This window comes from Oncorhynchus tshawytscha, linkage group LG32 (genome assembly GCF_018296145.1).
Source record: "Oncorhynchus tshawytscha isolate Ot180627B linkage group LG32, Otsh_v2.0, whole genome shotgun sequence".
NCBI classification, from domain to species: domain Eukaryota; kingdom Metazoa; phylum Chordata; class Actinopteri; order Salmoniformes; family Salmonidae; genus Oncorhynchus; species Oncorhynchus tshawytscha.
The window spans coordinates 9600156-9627696 of NC_056460.1; the positions used below are offsets into that span (position 1 = coordinate 9600156).

The 27541-nt window shown below is 45.6% G+C and overlaps 1 protein-coding gene across 1 annotated transcript in view; it reads left to right on the forward strand.

Moving 5' to 3' along the window:
• The window catches only part of LOC112230310 (regulatory-associated protein of mTOR), a 242324-nt gene that overhangs the window by 112456 nt on the left and 102327 nt on the right, over positions 1-27541 (forward strand). The window contains 8 exon segments of the mRNA XM_042310765.1: positions 3005-3105; positions 5148-5292; positions 9644-9719; positions 13651-13752; positions 18330-18413; positions 20385-20495; positions 22025-22099; positions 22393-22458. Of these exon segments, the coding sequence (XP_042166699.1) occupies positions 3005-3105; positions 5148-5292; positions 9644-9719; positions 13651-13752; positions 18330-18413; positions 20385-20495; positions 22025-22099; positions 22393-22458 (760 nt within the window).

Genomic DNA, 27541 nt, shown 5'->3' on the forward strand with positions numbered 1-27541 from the left:
TTTCATTCCAAGTCGTCTCATCTCTATAAAGCTGCTGCCTATGCTGTCTGACAAAAATACATTTTTTAGTAGTTCTTCAAAGTAAATAAGGCTGAATAACAACTATCAATCAATCATGTATTTTCAGGCTCGCGAAGCAACTGCCTTCGATCCCTCTCGACCACGCCTCGATCAAGACCGTCAACGTCCTAGCAGTCAAAACATCTTTCCTTACAACCCAACATGTTTACCAGATGTGTGCAACAACAGTACAACATTCACCTTCTGCTACTGTTTCTGTCAAGTCGTTACATGCAGTTTGATGCGCACTGGAACTACCTCTGCAACACAATGCTGCAAGCCAAACAAGCCAAACACAGCATTCTATTAGAAATGAATATGCGTCTGGTGGAGCAAAACGCAATGACGCTGTCGGTCTGAGTAAGGCGCCAGTCTCCCTGTCCTGCTCCGCACAGACCACACAAGTTGAAGCAAGCGCGTTAATGGATTATGGTCATTGTAGTTAATTACCACGTCTTCTGTGCTAAACTATGCACACTGAATAAAAATATCAACGCGACATGTAAAGTGTTGGTCCCATGTTTCATGAGCTGAAATAAAAGATCCCAGACGTGTTCCATACGCACAAAAAGCTTACTTCTCTAAATTTGTGCTCAATTTTGTTTACATCCCTGTTAGTGAGCATTTCTCCTTTGCCAAGATAATCCGTCCATGTGATGGGTGTGGCATAATCAAGAAGCCGATTTAAACGGCATGATCATTACGCAGGTGCACCTTGTACTGGAGACAAAAGCCCACTAAAATGTGCAGTTTAGTGTCACAACACAATGCCACAGATGTGTCAAGTTTTGAGGTGTGCAATTGGCATGCTGACTGCAGGAATGTCCACCAGAGCTGTTGCCAGAAAATGTAATGTACATTTCTCTAAGCTGCCTCCAAAGTCGTTTTTAGAGAATTTGGCAGTATGTCCAACTGGCCTCACAACAGCAGATCACGTGTATGGCGTTGTGTGGGCAAGTGGCTTGCTGATGTCAATGTTGTGATCAGAGTGCCCCATGGTGGTGGGGTTATGGTATGGGCCTAAGCTACAGACAATGAACACAATTTAATTTCATCGATGGTCATTTGAATGCACACATACCGTGACGAGATCCTGAGGCCCATTGTCGTGCCATTCATCCGCAGCGATCACCATGTTTCAGCATGATAATGCACAGCACCATGTGGCAAGTATTGGGACTTTATTCCGCAGGCCACAATCAACAGCCTGATCAACTCTATGAAAAGGTGATGTTGTGCTGCATGAGGCAAATGGTGGTCTCACCAGATACTGACTGGTTTTCTGATGCCACGCCCCTATTTTTTTTAAGGTATCTGTGACCAACAGCATCTGTAGTCCCAGTTATGTGAAATCTGCCTATTTATACATTTGATTTAATTTGACCCCCTTTTTCTCCCCAATTTCGTGGTATCCAATTGTTTAGTTGCTACTATCTTGTCTCATCGCTACAACTATTTTTTGTTCAGTATAAAAGATTGGCCTGTTGGAAACCAACTCCCTACAACATCACACAGTTCAGACTTGGTGATTCATCTCTACAAACTGCACATCGAGCTCAGGAAGAAAAGAAAACACAACCATATGGATATCAAATCGTAGAACGGACGTTAGTTGTTTAAAAAATGAAAAATAATTGCTTAACGCTACGATATAGTGCAGTATTTTAGTGCTTTATATGTGCATATAATCTGCGGTGCTTTCCCATCAAGTCTAATGACAGTTTTAAAGTGTTATTGTAGTTTGATGCCACTGAAATGAATAGCTCTATATGTTAATTAGACTGATGAAATGGATGTATTAGATATAGAACACTGAAATACAATGAGTGAACAAAATATTAGGAACACCTGCTCCTTCCATGACATAGACTGACCAGGTGAATCCAGGTAAAAGCTATGATCCCTTATTCATGTCACTTGTTAAATCCACTTCAATCAGTGTCGATCAAGGAAGAGACCAATTAAAAAATTATTTTTAAGCCTCGACACAATTGAAACATGGATTGTGTGTGTCTGTGCCATTCGGAGTGTGAATGGGCAAGATAAAATGTTTAAGTGCCTTTGAACGGGGTATGGTTGTAGGTGCCAGGTGCACCAGTTTGTCAAGAACTGCAACGCTGCTGGGGTTTTCACGCTCAACAGTTTTTCCTGTGTGTATCAAGAATGGTCCACCACCCAAAGGACATCCAGCCAACTTGACACAACTGTGAGAAGCTTTGGAGTCAACATGGGCCAGCATCCCTGCGGAACGCTTTCGACACCTTGTAGAGTCCATGTCCCGACGAATTGAGGAGGTTCTGAGGGCAAAGGGGGTGCAACTCAATAGTAGAAAGGTGTTCTTAATGTTTTGTCCACTCAGTGTATTTTATATGGAATATACAGGTGTCTGCCAAAATAATGGAAACGCTTGAGTAAATGCTTCCACACAGGTTTGGTTCCTGACTTAAGTCATTTACAAATGTATAAAAATGCTGGGCAGACCATTATTCAGTCCATTATTTTGGTTACCATGGCTATACCTCCATAGGATGACAATGCCCCCTTCCGCAGGGCACGAGTGTTCACTGAATGGTTTGATGAGCATGAAAACGATGTATGATGCCATGGCAGTCTCAGTCACCAGAACTCAACCCAGTTGAACACTTATGGGAGATTCTTGAGCGGCGCCTAAGACAGCATTTTCCACCACCGTCAACAAAACACCAAATTATTTTTTCTCACGGAAGAATCGTGTTGCATCCATATATATATAGAACAATGCTTTATATCCATGGTCGCATTCCTCCAACAGAGTTCCAGACACTTGTGGAATCTATACCAAGTTGCATTGAAGCTGTTCTGACTCGTGGTGCCCCCCCCATTAAGACACTTTATGTTGGTGTTTCCTTTATTTTGGCAGTTACCTCTATCTTAATGTTACTGACTAACCTATGGTGTTGTGTAGGATACCTGGGAGACTGAATGACAGACGCACCCCTCTGGGAGAGCTCAACTGGATCTTCACTGCTATCACTGACACTATCGCCTGGAACGTGCTGCCCAGAGGTACACACACACACATGCGCTTGGGAGAGTATATGCAAGCACACACACTCATACCCCTGTGTCTACCTAGGTTTCCCAGACAAGTAGAAAGTATCTCTCACTCACTCACACTCATGTGAGTCGTGATGTGAGAGAAGAACAGTGGTGATGGGCTGATAAGCCCCAGAAGCCATACGGCACTGCAATTCATTAATCAGCCTACATCACAGAGAATCTCCTTCATGAAGGCACGGCACACCTAATCCACCACACACACACACACACACACACACACACACACACACACACACACCTCACCACACAAAACACTCTCACACGGACATACTCACACACTCACTCTGTCACACGCGAACACGCACTCGAATCACACCGCAATCAAAACACTTATACACAGACAGACTCACTCTCTCTCTCACACACCCACACACACCAATTATTATCATTAGTTGGGGATTAACACTGGAGCAACCTGGCCCCATTAAACTAAATGAGATAATGCATGAATTAATAATAAGAGTTGAAAATGTCACTACCGCCCCCTGCCTTGATCTATCTGGAGCTGCTACGGCACTCTGCCTGTCTGTCCACATTCAATACATACACACGCAATGCACACACACCTACAGTACATTCGGAAAGTATTGATCCATGGACTTTTCCACATGTTATGTTACAGCCTTATTCTAAAATGGATCAAATCATTGTTTTATCATCAATCTACACACAATACCCCATAATGACCAAACAGAAACAGGTTTTTAACAATTGTTGCAGATTTATAAAAAGTAAACAAATAGATACCCTATTTACATAAGTATTCAGACAATTTGCTTATGCGTCTCGAAATTGAGCTCAGGTGCATCCTGTTTCCATTGGTCATCCTTGATGTTTCTACAACTTGATTGGAGTCCACCTGTAGTAAATTCAATTGATTTGACATGATTTTGCAAAGGCACACACCTGTCTATATAAAGTCCCACAGATGCTAGCGCATGTCAGAGCAAAAACCGAGCAATGAGGTTGAAGGAATTGTCTGTAGAGCTCCGAGACAGGATTGTGTCGATGCACAGATCTGGGGAAGGGTACCAAAAAATGTCTGCAGGATTGAAGTTCCCCAAGAACCCAGTGGCCTCCATTCTTAAATGGAAGAAGTTTGGAACCACCAAGACTCTTTCTAGAGCTGGCCGACCGGGCAATCGGGGTAGAATGGCCTATGTCAGGGAGGTGACCAAGAACTCGATGGTCACTCTGACAGAGCTCCAGAGTTCCTCTGTGGAGATGGGAGAACCTTCCAGAAGGACAACAGTGGTGATGGGCTGATAAGCCCCAGAAGCCATACGGCACTGCAATTCATTAATCAGCCTCTGGAGCACTCCACCAATCAGGCCTTTATGGTAGAGTGGCCAGACGGAAGCCACTCCCCAGTAAAAGGCATCTAAAGGACTCTGACCATGAGAACCCAGATTGAACTCTTTGGCCTGAATGCCAAGCGTCACTTCTGGAGGAAACCTGGCACCATCCCTACGGTGAAGCATGGTGGGTGCAGCATCATGCTGTGGGGATGTTGTTGAGCGGCAGGGACTGGGAGACTAGTCAGGATCGAGGGAAAGATGAACGGAGCAAAGTACAGCGAGATCCTTGATGAAAACCGTCTCGAGTGCTCAGGACCTCAGACTGGGGCAAAGGGTCACCTTCCAACAGGGCAATGACCCTAAGCACACAGCCAAGTCAATGCAGGAGAGGCTTCGGGGACAAGTCTCTGAATGTCCTTGAGTGTCCCAGCCAGAGTCTGGACTTGAACCCAACCGGACATCTCTGGAGAGACCTGAAAATAGCTGTGCAGCAACCTGACAGAGCTTGAGAGGATCAGCAGAGAAGAATGGAAGACTTGAGACTGTAATCTCTGCCAAAAATGATTCAACCAAGTACTGAGTAAAGGGTCTGAATACTTATGTAAATGTGATATTTAAGTGTTTTTTTTATTTGTGCAAAATTTGAAAATCTTCTCTTCTCTTACTCATCCTTTTTCTCTCTCTCTCTAGATCTGTTCCAGAAGCTCTTTCGTCAGGACCTGTTGGTGGCCAGTTTATTCCGCAACTTCCTGTTGGCCGAGAGGATAATGAGGTCATACAACTGCACCCCTGTCAGCAGTCCGCGCCTGCCACCTACGTACATGCACGCCATGTGGTAAGACGCGCTGGCGCACACACACACGTTCTCTCTGTTGGCCTTTTTCTATTCAATCTACTGTCTGTCCATTCATTAGATGCATGTTGAAAACTGTCTGCAAAATCCTTTTGTGTGTTTTTCCACCATCGGTTGCGAAAAGCAGTAGTTGGGGGGAGTGTTGTTGCTGAAAGCCTCTTGAGTGAGCGATCGCCTGTTTTCATCTCTTATTGCCTCTGTTTTCTCTTCTTGAGATAACATTAAAGAGCACGGAATAATTTTTCCTTTGTTACACTATACCCCATCACAGCTCTAAAGAGATGCTTGAGCCAGCAAGAAAGGAAGCACAGAAAGAGAATGGGGAGGGAGGAGAAGGAAGAAGTCAAAGGAGAACAAGGGGTGGCAAGAAAGAGTGGAGGAGAGACTGGTAGGATGTGTTGAAGTAGCTAGATAGCAGTGAAGGAAGGAAGAAACAGTGGAGGAGAGAGACTGATATGAAGTGTTGAAGTAGCTAGATAGCAGTAAAGGAAGGAAGAAACAGTGGAGGAGAGAGACTGGTAGGAAGTGTTGAAGTAGCTAGATAGCAGTAAAGGAAGGAAGAAACAGTGGAGGAGAGAGACTGGTAGGAAGTGTTGAAGTAGCTAGATAGCAGTAAAGGAAGGAAGAAACAGTGGAGGAGAGAGACTGGTAGGAAGTGTTGAAGTAGCTAGATAGCAGTAAAGGAAGGAAGAAACAGTGGAGGAGAGAGACTGGTAGGAAGTGTTGAGGTAGCTAGATAGCAGTAAAGGAAGGAAGAAACAGTGGAGGAGAGAGACTGGTAGGAAGTGTTGAAGTAGCTAGATAGCAGTGAAGGAAGGAAGAAACAGTGGAGGAGAAAGACTGGTAGGAAGTGTTGAAGTAGCTAGATAGCAGTGAAGGAAGGAAGAAACAGTGGAGGAGAGAGACTGGTAGGAAGTGTTGAAGTAGCTAGATAGCAGTAAAGGAAGGAAGAAACAGTGGAGGAGAGAGACTGGTAGGAAGTGTTGAAGTAGCTAGATAGCAGTAAAGGAAGGAAGAAACAGTGGAGGAGAGAGACTGGTAGGAAGTGTTGAAGTAGCTAGATAGCAGTAAAGGAAGGAAGAAACAGTGGAGGAGAGAGACTGGTAGGAAGTGTTGAAGTAGCTAGATAGCAGTAAAGGAAGGAAGAAACAGTGGAGGAGAGAGACTGGTAGGAAGTGTTGAAGTAGCTAGATAGCAGTAAAGGAAGGAAGAAACAGTGGAGGAGAGAGACTGGTAGGAAGTGTTGAAGTAGCTAGATAGCAGTAAAGGAAGGAAGAAACAGTGGAGGAGAGAGACTGGTAGGAAGTGTTGAAGTAGCTAGATAGCAGTAAAGGAAGGAAGAAACAGTGGAGGAGAGAGACTGGTAGGAAGTGTTGAAGTAGCTAGATAGCAGTAAAGGAAGGAAGAAACAGTGGAGGAGAGAGACTGGTAGGAAGTGTTGAAGTAGCTAGATAGCAGTAAAGGAAGGAAGAAACAGTGGAGGAGAGAGACTGGTAGGAAGTGTTGAAGTAGCTAGATAGCAGTAAAGGAAGGAAGAAACAGTGGAGGAGAGAGACTGGTAGGAAGTGTTGAAGTAGCTAGATAGCAGTAAAGGAAGGAATAAACAGTGGAGGAGAGAGACTGATAGGAAGTGTTGAAGTAGCTACATAGCAGTAAAGGAAGGAAGAAACAGTGGAGGAGAGAGACTGGTAGGAAGTGTTGAAGTAGCTAGATAGCAGTAAAGGAAGGAATAAACAGTGGAGGAGAGAGACTGATAGGAAGTGTGTAGGGGACAGAGTAAGAGACACAGTAAAGCAGACAAACACAGTGTGGAGGTGGTTAGAAATAGTGAGGGTTTGGGGAAATGTGTTGATTGATGATCGTGTCCATATGTAACCAGCAAGTGTTATTAAAAATGCTCTTGTTGTGTCTTTGTTAGTGGGCCATTATTCGGATTTAAATTGGCTGGGGACAGGTGTGTGTGGTGGGGGTGTATGGCCTCTACGGCTGCACCCAGCTCTGCTGCAGGTAGAAGCTACAGCAGTGTCAGCAACTAGACACAAATACCCTCATACACACTTTCTTAAAAGGTCCCAAGGTCCCGAACTGTCATTCTGATTTCCATGTAAAATAGCCTTTTGAGTGACTAAAATATCACCTATAATATTTGCTTTGGATAGAAATGCTGAAAAGGTGTGAAAAAATAACTTTTAATCTCATGGCTAACTACCAGGAAGTTTGAAAAGACACGACTTTGTGGGCGGGGAGTTTATTATTCATGAGCTCGACCTTGACTGACAGCTCTTTGACACGCCTATGGCTTGCAACTTGGATGCAGTGTTGCAGTAAAATCATCTCAAGCTAATTTAGTGATACACAAAGCAACAACATTGAAATTGTATCAATGATGTCAATTCTTTTACACGTCTCTTCTTTGGCGTTGCTCTTGTGATGCGGTTCGCAGCAGCAATGACAGATGTTTTGAACGACGGCTCGGAGATTCTTAACCGCTAAGCTACCTGCGGCCGTCACACACCCCTCCCCCCATAACAAATCCCAATCACGTTTTCATGTCACTTTTCACTCACTTCCCAAACTGATACTAACAACAAGAGAGATGGGTTTTTTTTTTGTCGCCGAACGAATGTTTGTCTGCTTGACTCGACTGATTCCAGATGTTTCATATATTTGATATATTCATGCACTGGGATTACAAATATTTATACCTGATCTGAATATTGAATGCACACTGTTATGTGAATGATATGATGATTTGTATTCTACATAGATTATAACTAGCATTTAGGATCCTTTGACTAGGGAAATATCTTTCTCTTTAGAGAATTGTATTCGTCATTTATCTTGGATTCCTCTGTTACCTGGATGGAATAGGCAAAGACAGTGTTCTTAGTTGCGTTCAATGACTGGAACAAATCTGTAACGTTGAGTATTGTTGCATTCGTCAACCAAATGCTAAATTCCTGCATGCACTTTCTTTTTTTTCCCTTTTTTTTCTTCTTTTTTCTTCTTTTTTTCTCCCCAATTTGGTGGTATCCAATTGTTAGTAATTACTATCTTGTCTCATCGCTACAACTCCCGTACGGGCTCGGGAGAGACGAAGGTTGAAAGTCATGCGTCCTCCGATACACAACCCAACCAAGCCGAACTGCTTCTTAACACAGCGCGCATCCAACCCGGAAACCAGCCGCACCAATGTGTCGGAGGAAACACCGTGCACCTGGCTACCTTGGCTACCTAACCCGGACGACGCTAGGCCAATTGTGCGTCGCACTACGGACCTCCCGGTCGCGGCCGGCTGCGACAGAGCCTGGGTGCGAACCCAGAGTCTCTGGTGGCACAGCACTTTCTAACCAGAGGACAAACCCCTTAGCTGCAGACCCCAAGTGCTGCCTCAGAACAAATATAGGGAAAGGGGGTTGGCGGATAGGGGAAGAGGGGGTTGGCGGATAGGGGAAGAGGGGGTTGGCGGATAGGGGAAGAGGGGGTTGGCGGATAGGGGAAGAGGGGGTTGGCGGATAGGGGAAGAGGGGGTTGGCGGAGAGGGGAAGAGGGGGTTGGCGGAGAGGGGAGGGGGTTGGCGGAGAGGGGAAGAGGGGGTTGGCGGAGAGGGGAAGAGGGGGTTGGCGGAATGGGGGTTGGCGGAATGGGGGTTGGCGGATGGGGGTTGGCGGATGGGGGTTGGCGGATGGGGGTTGGCGGATGGGGGTTGGCGGAGAGGGGAAGAGGGGGTTGGAGGATAGAGGGGTCGGGGAAGAGGGGGTTGGCGGAGAGGGGAAGAGGGGGTTGGCGGATAGGGGTTGGCAGATAGGGGTTGGCGGATGGGGGTTGGCAGATAGGGGAAAAGGGGGTTGGCGGATAGGGAAGAGGGGGTTGGCGGATAGAGGGGTTGGGGAAGAGGGGGTTGGCGGAGAGGGGGTTGGCGGATAGGGGAAGAGGGGTGTTGGCGGATAGGGGAAGAGGGGTGTTGGCGGATAGGGGAAGAGGGGTGTTGGCGGATAGTGGAAGAGGGGGTTGGCGGATAGGGGTTGGCGGAGAGGGGAAGAGGGGGTTTGCGAAGAGGGGAAGAGGGGTTGGCGGAGAGGGAAAGAAGGGGGTTGGCAAAGAGGGGGTTGGCGGAGAGGGGAAGAGGGGGGTTGGTGAGAGTGCAGCAGTAATGTGTGTTTGCAGTTTGATGTGTGTTATGTAACAGTATGAATTAAACATGATGACCAGGGAGAACACTTTGGAATGGATCAAAGCCTCAATGCTTTCCTCTCTACGACAGTCTGTGTGTGTGTGTTGGACATTTGGGTTGTTGATGCCTAATGTGTGTGTGTGCATCGCTCCTCTACAGGCAGGCATGGGACCTGGCCGTGGACATCTGTCTCTCTCAGCTGCCCACCATCATTGAGGAGGGCACCGCCTTCAGGGTGAGTGTGTGTGTGTGTGCTTTCCATTTATCAGTGCGGGTTCCTCGGTAACTTTGGGACCTCGTCATGTGTTTGTCTATGTCAGGGATCTCAAACTCATTTTGCCTGGTGTCCAAATTCTGTCTCCGCCAAGGTCCCGCGGGGCCACACTGAAAAAGTATTTTTCCCCCTTCATTTGAATAGCTCTCAGGCGTTAAGATAAATTGCCCTGTATGCTGTGGATACAATTTCTGTGTGTTTGACACCTCACTGATAAATAACCCCACACGCTGACGGATGGCTGTCGGTCACTTCAGGTTGACTAGTCTGACTACACACTTTCAAGTTCTTTCACTTTCATTTTCTTTTGACCCTGGTAACTTTGGCACTTCTGTGAGTTGAAATATATCCATTTTATTTCCACTGATTCATCACAAACACTCTCCCCAGCCCCAGTCAGTGTATCACCCTATTACCCATCTGAGCCAGTGGATGCAGGGGTGAAATGTCAGGCCTAATATCATCATATCACTCCATCCTGGTCAACCCATCTGGGGCTACTTGTCCAGTCACTGCAACTCCATCATTCATTATAAGATATTTACAACACAAGAGCCTGAAAGTTACCCACTGTGGTAGTCGGCGCTAGCGCATCATCTTTTGGGGTCAGTTTGGGTGGTATGAATTGTACACTACAGTACGTGCTGCCCTGCCATATACCGCCTTCCTCTGTGCTTTTCTACAGAAATATCGAATCAAATACAAGTGTATTATATACCCAGAGATTGAACTTGAGATGGTCATAAAATATGCGTTGTTGCAGCTCCCTGTAGAAATAGAATAGTCGGTCTGTCCAGACGAGCTACAAAAGTTTAGCAAACCGTTATGGTGTAATATTGAATTCCCAATCTCTCTGGGGGGGAACCCTGGGCCAGGCAGGGGTAGAAAAGCTGATTGTGAAAACATCCGATTATTACCAGGGGTTGTGTCAGGGCTCCTTACGCCATCTACCGTCATCTTCTGAATTCTCCCATCTATCTTTTCCTCCCTCTATCTATTCCGTCTTTACTTGAACTCCCTCTGTCTGTTTCCCACTCTCCCTCTGTCTGTTTCCCACTCTCCCTCTGTCTGTTTCCCACTCTCCCCCTGTCTGTTTCCCACTCTCCCTCTGTCTGTTTCCCACTCTCCCCTGTCTGTTCCCCTCTCCCCTGTCTGTTTCCCACTCTCCCTCTGTCTGTTTCCCACTCTCCCTCTGTCTGTTTCCCACTCTCCCTCTGTCTGTTTCCCACTCTCCCTCTGTCTGTTTCCCACTCTCCCCTCTGTCTGTTTCCCACTCTCCCCCTGTCTGTTTCCCACTCTCCCCCTGTCTGTTTCCCACTCTCCCTCAAACTCTTACCCCAGGGGTGTCAAACATATGGCCCCATGGCAAGAAAATATAACATTTCAGTGCAGCCCTCCGGACCCTGGTGAAGACCGAATGCAGCCCGCCGGCTAAATTAGTTTGACATCCGTCTTCCTCCCTCCCTCTTATTCCCTCTTTCACTTGTCTCTCTTCCTCCATATCTCCTCAAAAAACGTAGCTGTGAAATTATTTTCAGACACCGTATCAAGCGGAGAGCAATGCACTCCCATTGCAAAAGTTTGTATGGAAAAAGTTGAATGAACCTCTAGAGCGTGACTCCCTCCCGCCGAGTCTGCAGTCCTATCAGTACTCCACCTGGCCTGTTGAGGTGTGCCTCTTCTCTACCACTTCTGAGAGAACATCCCTCTTCCCCCTCTCTCTCATTCTCTTCCCTCTCTTCCTCCGCCCCCGCATGCTTAATGGAACTATAATTGACCCCCCTGGGTCTTCTACAAATGTTCCCCCCTCTCTCCGTCTGCCTTTTGAGAGATAAGAGACTCGTTCACTCTCTCTCTCTCTCTCTCTCTCTCTCTCTCTCTCTTTGAGTTCATTCAGAGAAACTCTCTGAACTCTGTTAGTTTGTGTGCGCGCGTTCGCTCCTCGTGTGTGTGCGCGCGCGTGCGCATTCGCTCCTCGTGTGTGTGTGTGAGCATGTAATTGTGTGAGAGCATAGCGGTGGTGCTTTGATTATTCACCAATTCATTCCCCTCCACTCTCGGCAGCGAGAGAGTCTCTGTTGTAATGTCCTCTGCTATATTAAAGGGACGCTGATGATGAAACTGGTCATGGTGCAGTTAATAGCGGCAGACACATTGTCATGACAGCACTGCTCTGTGGGGCTGCAGGGAACAGAAGGCTGGTACATAAAGAAGTGGCACGCGTTCACACACACTACTGCAGTTGGTAGGAGTCAAGGCTACAATAGAGGCTTCCTTATGTAAGGATGTTATGTAATCGACAGATCGGTATAAGAATTGGCTCCGTTCAGTTGATGGGGGGGGGTCGTCATAGAGAGGTGTGCTGCATTAGTTTCATGACTAGTGTCTGCATGTTGCATTGTTGACATCGACGAGTTGCCGTGCACATGCTTATATAACTTACACACAAAACCGAAATGAATAAACATTGTTACAAAACTCATTCAAGTCATTCTACATTGAGATGTATGGTGCTGTGTGTACAGTTCATTATCGATGCATTAAGCCTAATGTGTGTGTGTGTTAGAGAATGGTGTTCTAGCTCTAACTATTAAATGGATAATGCTATTGTTGAGTTGTGTGTTTGAGAGGTCACAGCTGTGTTTGTATGAGGGTCAAGATACACTACGTGACCAAAAGTATGTGGACACTTCCTCTTCGAACATCTCATTCCAAAATCAAGGGCATTGATATGGAGTTGGTCTCCTCTTTGCTGTTATAACAGCCTCCACTCTTCTGGGAAAGCTTTCCACTAGATGTTGGAACATTGCTGTGGGAACATGCTTCCATTCAGCTACGATAGTATTAGTTAGGTTGGGCATTTAGGCCAGGCTCGCCGTCGCCATTCCAATTCATCCCAAAGGTGTTCGATGGGGTTGAAGTCAGGGCTCCGTGCAGGCCATTCAAGTTCTTCCACACCGATCTCGACAAACCATTTCTGTATGGACCTTGCTTTGTTCACAGGGGCGTTGTCATGCTGAAACAGGAAAGGGTGTTCCCCAAACTGTTGCCACAAAGTTGGAAGCACAAAATCGTCTAGAATGTAATTGTATGCTGTAGCGTTAAGATTTCCCTTCAATGGAACTAAGGGGTCTAGCTCAAACCAGGAAAAACAGCCCCAGACCATTATTCGTCCTCCACCAAACTTTACAGTTGGCACTATGCATTGGGGCAGGTAGCGTTCTCTAGGTATCCGCCAAAACCAGATTTTCCATTGGAGTGTGAAGTGTGATTCATCACTTCAGAGAACACATTTCCACTGCTCCATAGTCCAATAGTGGTGAGCTTTACACCACTCCACCCGACACTTGATATTGCGCATGGTGATCTTAGGCTTGTGTGCGGCTGCTCGGCCATGGAAACCCATTTCATGAAGCTCCCTACGAACAGTTCTTGTGCTGACGTTGCTTCCAGAGGCAGTTTGGAACTCGGTAGTCAGTGTTGCAACCAAGGACAGCTTGTGTGACCTACCACTTTGCGGCTAAGCTGTTGTAGCTCCTAGACGTTTCCACTTCACAATAACAGCACTTACAGTTGATCTGGCCAGCTCTAACAGGGCAGACATTAGACGACCTGACCTGTTAGAAAGGTGGCATCCTATGACTGTGCCACATTAAAAGTCACTGAGCTCTTCAGTAAAGCCATTCTACTGCCACTGTTTGTCTGTGGAGATTGCATGGCGGCGTACTCGATTTTATATACCTATCAGCAACGGGTGTGGCTGAAATAGCCGAATCCACTCATTTGAAAGGTGTCCACATGCTTTTGTGTGAGTGAGCTCAGTATCAATGGACTATATGTATATTCATCACAGATTTATTCAAACGATTGTGTTTGTCTTTCATCCCAATAGCACAGTCCGTTCTTTGCAGAGCAGCTGACAGCGTTCCAGGTGTGGCTGACCATGGGAGTGGAGAACAGGAACCCCCCCGAACAGCTCCCCATCGTGCTGCAGGTACACAAACATACATACGCCAACGGATGTAAAATATCTACCCTCCCCAAAAAACATCTTTCAGTTTCCTGAGTCTTTCCCTTTAGATCGCCATAGAAATGGCCCCTTTCAACGTTGATTGACCGGGTTTCGAGGAATCGAAAGTCTAGAGATGAAAATAACAATGGAATCAAGTTGAATTTGATTGGTCTGAAATGTGGAAACGCCTCCTAATCTTACCACCTCCAAATGTCGAAATATGGAAGATCTAAACCAGCAACGGTTCCAACAAACTAACGTTCTTACTTAATCAGTAAGCATATTAAGGTTGTGTGATTCGTAATGACATAGGCTAAAGAGAACTAGGTTTCGACGAGGTCTGTCAAACGATTCAAATAATGAATTTCAATTAATCACATTAAATTCAGTAGTTAATCGCAAATGTTACATTTGGTGCTAAATAAAGATTTTTCCATTTGAAAACAAAAGCTGTGTATTGAGTTGTAGGTGTGTAAGGACACAGGCAAAATACACTGCTCAAAAAAATAAAGGGAACACAGTGTAACTCCAAATCAATCACACTTCTGTGAAATCAAACTGTCCACTTAGGAAGCAACACTGATTGACAATAAATTTCACATGCTGTTGTGCAAATGGAATAGACAACAGGTGGAAATTATAGGCAATTAGCAAGACACCCCCAATAAAGGAGTGGTTCTGCAGGTGATAACCACAGACCACTTCTCAGTTCCTATGCTTCCTGGCTGATTTTTCTGGTCACTTTTGAATGCTGGCGGTGCTTTCACTCTAGTGGTAGCATGAGATGGAGTCTACAACCCACACAAGTGGCTCAGGTAGTGCAGCTCATCCAGGATGGCACATCAATGCGAGCTGTGGCAAGAAGGTTTGTTGTGTCTGTCAGCGTAGTGTCCAGAGCATGGAGACGCTACCAGGAGACAAGCCAGTACATCAGGAGACGTGGAGGAGGCCGTAGGAGGGCAACAACCCAGCAGCAGGACCGCTACCTCCGCCTTTGTGCAAGGAGGAGCAGGAGGAGCACTGCAAGAGCCCTGCAAAATGACCTCCAGCAGGCCACAAATGTGCATGTGTCTGCTCAAACGGTCAGAAACAGACTCCATGAGGGTGGTATGAGGGCCCGACGTCCACAGGTGAGGGTTGTGCTTACAGCCCAACACCGAGCAGGACGTTTGGCATTTGCCAGAGAACATCAAGATTGGCAAATTCGCCACTGGCGCCCTGTGCTCTTCACAGATGAAAGCAGGTTCACACTGAGCACATGTGACAGTCTGGAGATGCCGTGAAGAACGTTCTGCTGCCTGCAACATCCTCCAGCATGACCGGTTTGGCGGTGGGTCATTCATGGTGTGGGGTGGCATTTCTTTGGGGAGCCGCACAGCCCTCCATGTGCTCGCCAGAGGTAGCCTGACTGCCAATAGGTACCGAGATGAGATCCTCGGACCCCTTGTGAGACCATATGCTGGTGCGGTTGGCCCTGGGTTCCTCCTAATGCAAGACAATGCTAGACCTCATGTGGCTGGAGTGTGTCAGCAGTTCCTGCAAGAGGAAGGCATTGATGCTTAGAATCCAATTGAGCACATCTGGGACATCATGTCTCGCTCCATCCACCAACGCCACATTGCACCACAGACTGTCCAGGAGTTGGCGGATGCTTTAGTCCAGGTCTGGGAGGAGATCCCTCAGGAAACCATCCGCCACCTCATCAGGAGCATGCCCAGGCGTTGTAGGGAGATCATACAGGCACGTGGAGGCCACACACACTACTGAGCCTAATTTTGACTTGTTTTAAGGACATTACATCAAAGTTGGATCAGCCTGTAGTGTGGTTTTCCACTTTAATTTTGAGTGTCACTCCAAATCCAGACCCCCATGGGTTGATAAATTTGATTTCCATTGATAATTTGTGTGATTTTGTTGTCAGCACATTCAACCATGTAAAGAAAAAAGTATTTAATAAGAATATTTCATTCATTCAGATCTAGGATGTGTTATTTTAGTGTTCCCTTTATTTTTTTAAGCAGTGTATATATTTATATAATAAATGTAAAAAACGAAGCCTCTTGAGTAAATCTGAGCTGACAAAACATTTTAGACTATTCTGGAGCCTATTTCACGTTGTAATCAAAATTCTAATGGGCGCATTTCAGCCTGTCCTGTTGTGAGGCACAGCCGGGAACTCGTTCTGTACGATGGTGAGTGGTGGGGTTGATAATCCAGGAGGATTCTCCATCATCGTTTAAATCTCAGTTTGGGAACAATATGTCTTCCCCTGTAATTACCCTATTTGTATTTTTAAATCGTGGCCACTGCAGAAATATACAATTATAATAACATTCCAAATGTTTAAAGTGGCGTGGCGGAGTTGCCCTTAAAATGTCAAGCGGTTGCTGTGCTGTCTGTAAGCCCTGGCTCAGTTAAATCATGGCCTGCTCTCTATCTCCACAAATAATGCATTTAACTGCCTTGCCAGCTCCTTGCGCTCCCTCTCTTTCGCTCTCTCTCTCTCTCTAGTTCTCGCTGCTCTTTCTCTCCTTCCGTCACCCTCTCCCTAACGCACTTTATGTCAGGCAATATTTTCTTTAAAGTGGCACTTCACCGCAGCAGTAGCCCCATGTGTTGTTGTGCTGGCCTAGCCCCTGTGCTGTACGGCTCCCGTGCTGTACTCGGCGTGATCGTTTCCCCCTGACTCAGCAGAGCTGAGACCTGCAGCCTTCCCTCACACGTCCGCTGGGGAAAGAAAGGCAAATTAAAAACCAGGAGACGGTCTGGGAGAACCATCGGGGAGGGATAGTGTGTGGAGGGGTTTTCTTTTTTGATGGGTGGGAGCGGAAGCGCGTGTGATTTGTGGGTGTTAGTGGGTGTGCGCATGTAGAGCATTGTACACACCCACGTAAGCTCTTACACACACACACACACACCGTAGAACGGACAATCTTGCGTCGATCTATAATATATAAAGCGGTGACATTGCGTTCTCAGAGATGCAGCGTGTGATTGTGTATAATCTTATTGATAAGGAGCTTTGGGAAAATAAGTCAAAGAGAGGAGGGGTCAGACAGAGAATGCCTCTTGATGTCGTCATTGAAACAAAAGGATTGGAAAAGATGACTTTGTCATTGAGTTGTGATGTCCTACGACTGCCAGCTCAGAAGGGTTAGAGTTCTAGGAGGGACACTCTCACAAAGCCCGTTCAATCATTAATGACAGTATAATGAATCAGTGGGTGGCTGCAGATTGAACATCTGTACGTACCTGTTGATTCACACCCTGGTGACTTGTAACACGTGTTACTGATGATCAACCACATGCTTTGACAGGACAGTGAAGGAGCATATTACTCTGTCATTTGAGCTGGTCTTGGTCTGTTAACTTTAGGTGTGTGTGTGTGTGTGTGTGTGTGTGTGTGTGTGTGTGTGTGTGTGTGTGTGTGTGTGTGTGTGTGTGTGTGTGTGTGTGTGTGTGTGTGTGTGTGTGTGTGTGCGCGCACCACTTAATGATGCTGATTAGTCACTGTCACTTGTCTCAGCAGTTGGGACAAGATTGATGCGTGACTTTGCTATTCTGTGTGTGTGTCATTAGTGGCTGTTTATATAATACCATCATTCAGAAGTATTTTCATCCCTCCGATTCAAACCGCTCTTAAATCGCTGAATATTCCTCCTCTTGTATAACACAGACAGACCACAAATTCCCAGGCTCTCCTTTCCCAGGCATTTCCCTGGAGGGTTGAGGGGTAGCCTTGGCACGGTCCATCCCCGGTCCCCTCCTGCGTTCGCTCACGGTCGTTGGGTTGTGGTCACACTGCTCTAATAATACACAAAACCATGATAGAAATAGCAGTGTGTATGGGTTGGTCGGGGTGGTGGGCCGTGAGGAACCAATCCGCCCCCGTGCGCACATGTCCTCTCGCCCACAACACGGTTGCATGGGGACACGCCAACGTCCGGTGCTGGGGTGCCAAAAACACACACAATCTGTTACCATAACACCCCACCCACATGCACACAAATGCAATGTCATATACCGCAGGGAATCAGTGGAGGCTGGTGGGAGGAGCTATAGGAGGACGGCTCATTGTAATGGCTGGAATGGAATCAAAAGGAATGGAGTCAAACATGTGGTTTCTATGTGTTTGATCTGTTTGATACCGTTCTATTAATTCCATTCCAGCCATTACAATGAGCCCGTCCTCCTATAGCTCCTCCCACCAGCCTCCACTGATGTGAACACAGCCATACACATGTGTTCATATTCACCTCATTACACACTAATATGGTATGTACACCTGAAGCAGCCAAAACACACACACACACACACACACACAGAGAGGCACACACACACACACAGAGGCACACACACACACACACACAGAGGCACACACAGAGAGAGGCACACACAGAGAGAGAGAGAGCGAGACAAACAACCGCCAGTGCCAGCATATTGGCTAGTGGTGTGAGCCACCTGTCCCACCTCTCCCGCTCACCTTTTGCTCACGATGCCACTAAACACGTTGAACGCACCACAGTATTAACCTCTGCCCTCTCCCTGGTTTCTTTCAGGTCCTCTTGAGTCAGGTTCACAGGCTAAGAGCGCTGGACCTGCTCGGCCGCTTCCTGGACCTGGGGCCCTGGGCCGTCAGTCTGGTGAGAAACTATGCAGTATTCTTGTCTGCCAATATACAAACACACAGCCTAAATACAAGGTTAGCTAGCACAGAGAGATGATTATTGTAGATAAACAATCTATATCAACTATTGTACACTAAAAATAACAAGATAACTCATGTAAAATATACTGTGTCCGTAAAATGTATGTAGGTTCAGAACTTTTGTCAAACATCACAGCGTAGTTAAAAAATAAAATAAAAGATTTTAAAAAGTTTAATAGAAATCAGAACTGGATGGTGTTCAGAGATAGATGGGAGGGGTTGAGGGTAGCTGAAGGGTGGGACTAAAAACAATCAAAAGATAACTCATATAAAATATACTTTGTCGGTAAAATGTATATAGTACTGTATGTAGAAGCCTAAGTGTTGTCGTCCATTAGTTTTCTCCAATTAGGGAAGGGGTGGTATATTTATTCTAAAATAAATAGATGCAGATTTAGGGCCTTAGGGGCCCCTGAGTCCTTTCATTATTATCTCGACAGCATCTGCTGAAAGGGCAGAGCGCGAAATCAAAAAATATTTTTTTAGAAATACACCAAATTAAAGCTTAACTTCTTGTTAATCTACCCATTGTTTCCGATTTCAAAAAGGCTTTACAGCGAAAGCACGCCATATGATTGTTAGGTCAGAACCTAGTCACAAAAACACATACAGCCATTTTCCAGCTAAAGAGAGGAGTCACAAAAAGCAGGAATAGAGATGAAATTAATCACTAACCTTTGATCTTCATCAGATGGCACTCATAGGACTTCATGTTACACAATACATGTATGTTTTGTTCGATAAAGTTCATATTTATATCCAAAAATCTCAGTTTACATTGGCGCGTTATGTTCATTAATGTTGTGCATCGAAAACATCCGCCGAATTTGCAGAGAGCCACATCAATTTACAGAAATACTCATCTTAAACTTTGATAAAAGATTCAAAAGATACAAGAATTACAGATAAACTTCTCCTTAATGCAACCGCTGTGTCAGATTTCAAAAAAGCTTTACGGAAAAAGCAAACCATGCAATAATCTGAGTATGGCGCTCAGACACAAAAAAAAACATACCCAAGATACCCACCATGTTGTGGAGTCAGTAAAAGTCAAAAATAGCATTATAAATATTCACTTATCTTTGATGATCATCATCAGAATGCACACCCAGGAATCCCAGTTCCACAATCTATGTTTGTTTTGTTCGATAAAGTCCATAATTTATATCCAAATACCTCCTTTTGTTAGCGCGTTTAATTCACAAACTCGCGAGGCACGGGCAAGTCCAGGCGAAAGTTCAGACGAAAAGTTCCAGAAGTTATATTACAGTTCGTAGAAACATGTCAAACGATGTATACAATCAATCTTTGGGATGTTTTTAACATAAATATTTTGTCCTTAGATTCCTTTGTCTTTAAAATGCAATGGAACGCAGGTTGCTCTCACGGGCGCACGCGTGATCAGCTCCTGGCATTCTGCCAGACTTCTGGTTGAAACAGCTCTCATTCTCTCCCCCTTCATAGTAGAAGCCTGAAACAACGTTCTAAAGACTGTTGACATCTTGTGGAAGCCTTACGAAGTGCAATATTACCCCATAGACACTGTATATTCGATAAGCAATGAGTTGAAAAACTACAAAACTCAGATTTCCCACTTCCTGGTTGGATTTTTCTCAGGTTTTCTCCTGCCCAATGAGTTCTGTTATACTCAGACATCATTCAAACAGTTTAAGAAACTTCAGTGTTTTCTATCCAAATCTTCTAATGATATGCATATATTAGCTTCTGGGCCTGACTCGCAGACAGTTTACTCTGGGCATGCTTTTTATCCGAACGTGAAAATTCTGCCCCCTATCCCAAACAGGATTTATACACGCGTTGCTAGAAACGCACAGTACTTAAAGCCAGTTCTGATTTCTTTGGGTGTGAACTTTTAAAGTGAATAATATCTCGTGTGTGTTTTCAGGCCCTCTCAGTAGGGATCTTCCCCTACGTGTTGAAGCTGCTACAGAGCTCTGCGCGGGAGCTCCGACCCCTGCTGGTCTTCATCTGGGCTAAGATCCTGGCTGTGGACAGCGTGAGTGGTAACACATACATACATACATACACACTAGCACATATCTACACATGCATCCCACAAACACTCACTGTACACCATTACAATAACCAACCCACACCAAAGCCCTACCATTCTAGCAAGCTACATTTGAATTGTTGCCCTTTTATTTGAAACCAATTTCACTCTCCCTACAGAATAGTTGATATGTGTCTATATAGGGACAGTGAAGTTGTATCTATTACATGGAGCAACTCTGTGTAGCTGTACAGAGAGACATGATTGCCATAAAGTCAATAACAGTCCCAGATAAAAGCAGAAAATATGTCTATCTGAACCCATTCAGTCAGTCAATCAGTTTAACATCAGTTGACGTTAATGTGGAGTAATCATCATCCGGAGATTCGCGATCAGGAGATTGAGTTGTGTGTGTGAGGCTGCAGCCGAGAAATCATTGGCCACTTTAATAAATGGAACACTCGTCCCTTCAATAATGTCTGCATATCTTGCGTTACTCGTCTCATATGTATATACTGCATTCTATCCTACGCTACTGTATGTTAGTCTATGCCGCTCTGATATTGCTCATCCAAATATGTATATATTCTTAATTCCATTCCTTTACTTAGAGTTGTGTGCATTGGGTTTATGATGTGGAATTGTTTAATATTACTTGTTGGATATTGCTGCCCTCTCGGAACTAGAAGCACAAGCATTTCTCTACACCCGCAATAACATCTGATAAACATGTGTATGTGACCAATAAGATTTGATTTGTGCTACTTATTTTAGTGAATCCTCAACCAACTTAAGTATTTAGCTAGCGATCGGATGTCAATATTGGGTAATGTGCATAGAGGCCGTGCCATAAGTATGTGATAGGCATGTTTATAGTACACACTCGCTGACTAGGTTATCCGTAACACAAAGAACATTGCCCTTTGGGCACATTTTAGCTGCTGAACAAAATGGCCACCCTAAAACTCACTTTCACAAAGCACATTTTAGCTGCTGAACAAAATGGCCACCCTAAAACTCACTTTCACAAAGCACATTTTAGCTGCTGAACAAAATGGCCACCCTAAAACTCACTTTCACAAAGCACATTTTAGCTGCTGAACAAAATGGCCACCCTAAAACTCACTTTCACAAAGCACATTTTAGCTGCTGAACAAAATGTCCACCCTAAAACTCACTTTCACAAAGCACATTTTTGACTGACGTGGTAGAACTAACCGTATAATCCTAAACTAGTAGGACAGTCGTAGTATTCCAGTGATTCTTCAGCGTCCAGACACCCGAGTTGTCGTCACAGTGTTAGTCTATGGTTAAGAATAATCAAAGGACTTTGAACAGGAAGTCCATTTTTTTCTTTCTCTGTCTGTTTAGTAGTGTGACTCAGGTCTTGAGTTATTCAATATTGGCTAGGCTATGTCTTTAACCTTGGTTCTAAATATTATATTGAGTAGTTGCACATTTGTAGTGCTGCAACATATGACTCGACTAACTTACTGGATGGTTTCTCTCTCTCTCTCTCTCTCTCTCTCTAGTCGTGTCAGGCAGACCTGGTGAAGGACAACGGGCACAAGTACTTCCTGTCTGTCCTGGCCGACCCCTACATGCCTGTGAGTATCACCCAATCAGAGCATGAGAGAACCGAAAGCGCCACCAGGCACCCATGGGTGTGACCCAGATGTTACCCGTAACCATAGATCTAGAATCAGATTGCCCTTACCTCTGATCATAAACCTTTTCCATTATAGCTGAGAATATATCTGACCCTGTATCAGTGGTTAGTGGCGACTTCGACCTACTCAAACATGTTGTGTGCTATGATCCACAGCTCCTAGTAATGAGGTTTTGGGGAACTGAGTTGATACATGGAAGTTGACTGTGTTTCTTGTGTTTCCTGTTTCAGGCTGAGCACCGCACGATGGCTGTCTTTATCCTGGCTGTGATTGTCAACAGCTACACCACAGGCCAGGTGTGTGTGTGTGTGTGTGTGTTAGGGGAGAATGTGGTAAATTATTCGATGAAGAAATCACTTTAAAGATGACGCTATTATAAAGCAAGCCCCACATTGATTAAAATCCCTTCAACAGACACACTCATTAATTCTCCCCAACTCTCAGTGGAGTCGATAAGTCATATTTTAAACATTTCCTCCCATTCTGCTCTCTCTCTCCCGACAACACTTTATCATGGCAACTGTCACTGTATACCGTATACTCCTCATTTATTCCCAGAAACTGCTCCAGACCTATTCACGTGGTTTTTGGTGTTTATTGAGTCTCACAGATCCACATAGACTTACAAACCCCCCTTTCCGCTCTCTGTCGCTCTGTCTCCCCCTTCCCTCCTCTCTGTCTCCCTCTTTCCTCCTCTCTGTCGCCCCCTTCCCTCCACCCTGTCTCCCCCTTCCCTCCACCCTGTCTCCCCCTTCCCTCCTCCTGTCTCCCCCTTCCCTCCTCTCTGTCTCCCCCTTCCCTCCTCTCTGTCTCCCCCTTCCCTCCTCTCTGTCTCCCCCTTCCCTCCTCTCTGTCTCCCCCTTCCCTCCTCTCTGTCAATTCAATTCAAATTAAAATAGATTTTGGGGGGGTTTGTATCATTTGATTTACACAGGAAAATATTTTTTTCACCCCCCCCCCCAAAGTCAATACTTTGTAGATCCACCTTTTGCAGCAATTACAGCTGCAAGTCTCTTGGGTCTCTTGGGGTATGTCTCTATAAGCTTGGCACATTTAGCCACTGGGATTTTTGCCCATTTTTCATTGCAAAACTGCTCCAGCTCTTTCAAGTTGGATGGGTTCCACTGGTGTACAGCTATCTGTAAGTCATACCACAGATTCTCAATTGGATTGAGGTCTGTGCTTTGACTTGACCATTACAAGACATTTACATTTTCCTCCTTAAACCACTCGAGGGTTGCTTTAGCTTCAACCTCCACCCCAGTCTCAAATCTCTGGAAGACTGAAACAGGCTTCCCTCAAGAATGTCCCTGTATTTAGCGCCATCCATCATTCCTTCAATTCTGACCCGTTTCCCAGTCCCTGCCGATGAAAAACAAACCCACAGCATGATGCTGCCACCACCATGCTTCACTGTGGGGATGGGGTTCTCGGGGTGATGAGAGGTGTTGGGTTTGCGCCAGACATAGCGTTTTCCTTGATGGCAAAAAGCTCAATTTTTGTCTCATCTGACCAGAGTACCTTCTTCCATATGTTTGGGGAGTCTGCCACATGCCTTTTGGTTGAACACCAAATGTGTTTGCTTATTTTTTTCTTCAAGCAATGGCTTTTTTCTGGCCACTCTTCCATAAAGCCCAGCTCTGTGGAGTATACAGCTTAAAGTGGTCCTATGGACAGATACTCTAATCTCCGCTGTGGAGCTTTGCAGCTCCTTCAGGGTTATCGTTGGTCTCTTTGTTGCCTCTCTGATTAATGCCCTCCTTGCCTGGTCCATGAGTTTTGGTGGGCGGCCCTCTCTTGGCAGGTTTGTTGTGGTGCCATATTCTTTCCATTTTTTTAATTATAACCCAACCCTGATCTGTACTTCTCCACAACTTTTTCCCTGACCTGTTTGGAGAGCTCCTTGGTCTTCATGGTGCCACTTGACAGGTGGTGTCCCTTGATTTGTGGTGTTGTAGACTCTGGGGCCTTTCAGAACAGGTGTATATATAGTGAGATCATGTGACAGATCATGTGACACTTAGATTGCACACAGGTGGACTTTATTTAACTAATTATGTGACATCTGAAGGTAATTTGTTGCACCAGATCTTATTTAGGGGCTTCATAGCAAAGGGCCACCACTTTTCTGTTTTACATTTTATTTTTTAAACAAGTTATTCTAAAAAAAAATATCTTGACCAATTTTCATAGTGTTCAGTGCTTTTGTTATCAAAATCTCAACTTACCAACCGTTTTCTTGGTTCAGACGAAAAAATAGGAAATCCTGTTTTTCAATTAGCTTTTACTGTCAAAATCATGATATTTGTTTGGACTGTGTGTTAAGTTCATTTTTAAGTATCCATATTTCTGTTACTGTGCTTCACTCTTGGTTCAGACGAAGTCTTTTCACTGACACCAGTTGAGGAAATGTTCTGAGTCAATGTTAACAATGTGTTGTGGAAATACTTTAGTCAAAATTGTTAAACTATTGTTCACTGGGCGGTTGCGTGTAGTGGTTAGAGCATTGGACAAGTTTTTGTCTCAGGTGCGTAGTCCTTCAAACCCCTGATCTGAACATCAAAGGTAAGGAAATTTATGTGTTTCTGTGGATCCCCTGAACAGGCATTAGCATACTGTTCCCAGGGAAATGTCACACTGGTTGATGGACCTGTCCTGTGTCAATCTTAACTGAACTTGCCTGGTTAAAAAAAGGTCAAATAAAAAAAAAAAATAAAATCACCCCTGGAGGTGATCACTGAGAACTCAACCAGCTGGTTGAATCATAGATCACTGATCACTTTTGGAGCTGGTCAGTAATCAGGTGGTGATCGCTGAGAACATTTAGTGGTTAGAGCATCACCCTGGAGGTGATCACTAACTCAACCAGCTGGTCGGTTCAAATCACTGAGAACTCAACCAGCTGGTCGGTCATCACCCCTGGAGGTGATCACTGAGAACTCAACCAGCTGGTCGTTCATCACCCCTGTTGATCACTGAGAACTCAACCAGCTGAACAGGCAATTACCCACTGGAGGAGGCTGATCACTGAAAATGTTTTAGAATGTTACTCACTCTGTTAACCAGCTCACTGCCTGGTCAATGTTAACCAAAATACGGTTTAGTAAACGTTGTTAAATGGAACATCAACTGGGCGGCAGGTGATCAGTGGTTAGAATTGGACTAGTAACCGGAGCTGGTTTCAAACTGACAACCAGCTGGTCAGTAATCACCCCTGGAGGTGATCACTGAGAATGTCAACCAGCTGGTCAGTAATCACCCCTGGAGGTGATCACTGAGAACTCAACCAGCTGGTCGGTAATCACCCCTGGAGGTGATCACTGAGAACACAACCAGCTGGTCAGTAATCACCCCTGGTGATGATCACTGAGAACTCAACCAGCTGGTCGGTCATCACCCCTGGAGGTGATCACTGAGAACTCAACCAGCTGGTCGGTCATCACCCCTGGAGGTGATCACTGAGAACTAAACCAGCTGGTCGGTAATCACCCCTGGGGGTGATCCCTGAGAACTCAACCAGCTTGTCAGTAATCACCCCTGGTGATGAACACTGAGATCCCAACCAGCTGGTCGGTCATCACCCCTGGAGGTGATCACTGAGAACTCAACCAGCTGGTTTACTGCAGTAATGGAGCTGGTCAGTAATCACCCCTGGAGGTGATCATTAAGATCTCAACCAGCTGGTTTACTGCAGTAATGGAGCTGGTCAGTAATCACCCCTGGATGTGATCACTGAGTACTCAACCAGCTGGTCGGTCATCACCCCTGGAGGTGATCACTGAGAACACAACCAGCTGGTCAGTAATCACCCCTGGAGGTGATCACTGAGAACGCAACCAGCTGGTCAGTAATCACCCCTGGTGATGATCACTGAGAACTCAACCAGCTGGTCGGTCATCACCCCTGGAGGTGATCACTGAGAACTCAACCAGCTGGTCGGTCATCACCCCTGGAGGTGATCACTGAGAACTAAACCAGCTGGTCGGTAATCACCCCTGGGGGTGATCACTGAGAACTCAACCAGCTGGTTTACTGCAGTAATGGAGCTGGTCAGTAATCACCCCTGGAGGTGATCATGAAGATCTCAACCAGCTGGTTTACTGCAGTAATGGAGCTGGTCATCACCCCTGGAGGTGATCACTGAGAACTCAACCAGCTGGTCAGTCATCACCCCTGGAGGTGATCACTGAGAACTCAACCAGCTGGTCCCCTGGTGATCACTGAGAACACAACCAGCTCAATCACCCTGGAGGTGATCACTGAGAACTCAACCAGCTGGTCGGTCATCACCCCTGGAGGTGATCACTAGAACTCAACCAGCTCAACAAGCTGGTCAGTAATCACCCTGGAGGTGATCACTAAGATCTCAACCAGCTGGTTTACTGCAGTAATGGAGCTGGTCAGTAATCACCCCTGGAGGTGATCACTGAGATCTCAACCAGCTGGTCGGTCATCACCCCTGGAGGTGATCACTGAGAACTCAACCAGCTGGTCGGTCATCACCCCTGGAGGTGATCACTGAGAACTCAACCAGCTGGTCGGTCATCACCCCCTGGAGGTGATCACTGAGAACTCAACCAGATGGTTTACTGCAGTAATGGAGCTGGTCGTTAATCACCCCTGGAGGTGATCACTGAGAACTCAACCAGCTGGTTTCACCCAGTAATGGAGCTGGTCAGTAATCACCCCTGGAGGTGATCACTAAGATCTCAACCAGCTGGTTTACTGCAGTAATGGAGCTGGTCAGTAATCACCCTGGAGGTGATCAGAACTCAACTAGCTCCCCCTGGAGATGATCACTGAGAACTCAACCAGCTGGTCGGTCATCACCCCTGGAGGTGATCACTGAGAACTCAACCAGCTGGTCGGTCATCACCCCTGGAGGTGATCATTGAGAACTCAACCAGCTGGTCGGTCATCACCCTTGGAGGTGATCACTGAGAACTCAACCAGATGGTTTACTGCAGTAATGGAGCTGGTCGTTAATCACCCCTGGAGGTGATCACTGAGAACTCAACCAGCTGGTTTACTGTAGTAATGGAGCTGGTCAGTAATCACCTCTGGGACATTTCATTATTTTGTTCTTTTATTTGTCTTTAAAGAAACGTGGGATATTGTTAATTTCATGTTTTAAGCCTCCCTATATTTCTGTTATGACGGTGATATCACTCTGTTATTAGTGCGCCTGGGAGCATCAGTGTTGATGGACCTGGCCTGAGTGTCATAGTAACCATGTATTGTGGTAATACAGTTTAGGCAAACGCTTTGTTCAACTGAAAATAGTCGTTGTGTCATTTTGAGGGAACATCGTTTACTCAATACACCCACATCTGATACCTCATACTGTCTAAATAGATATGATGTGGACTGTTTACTCAA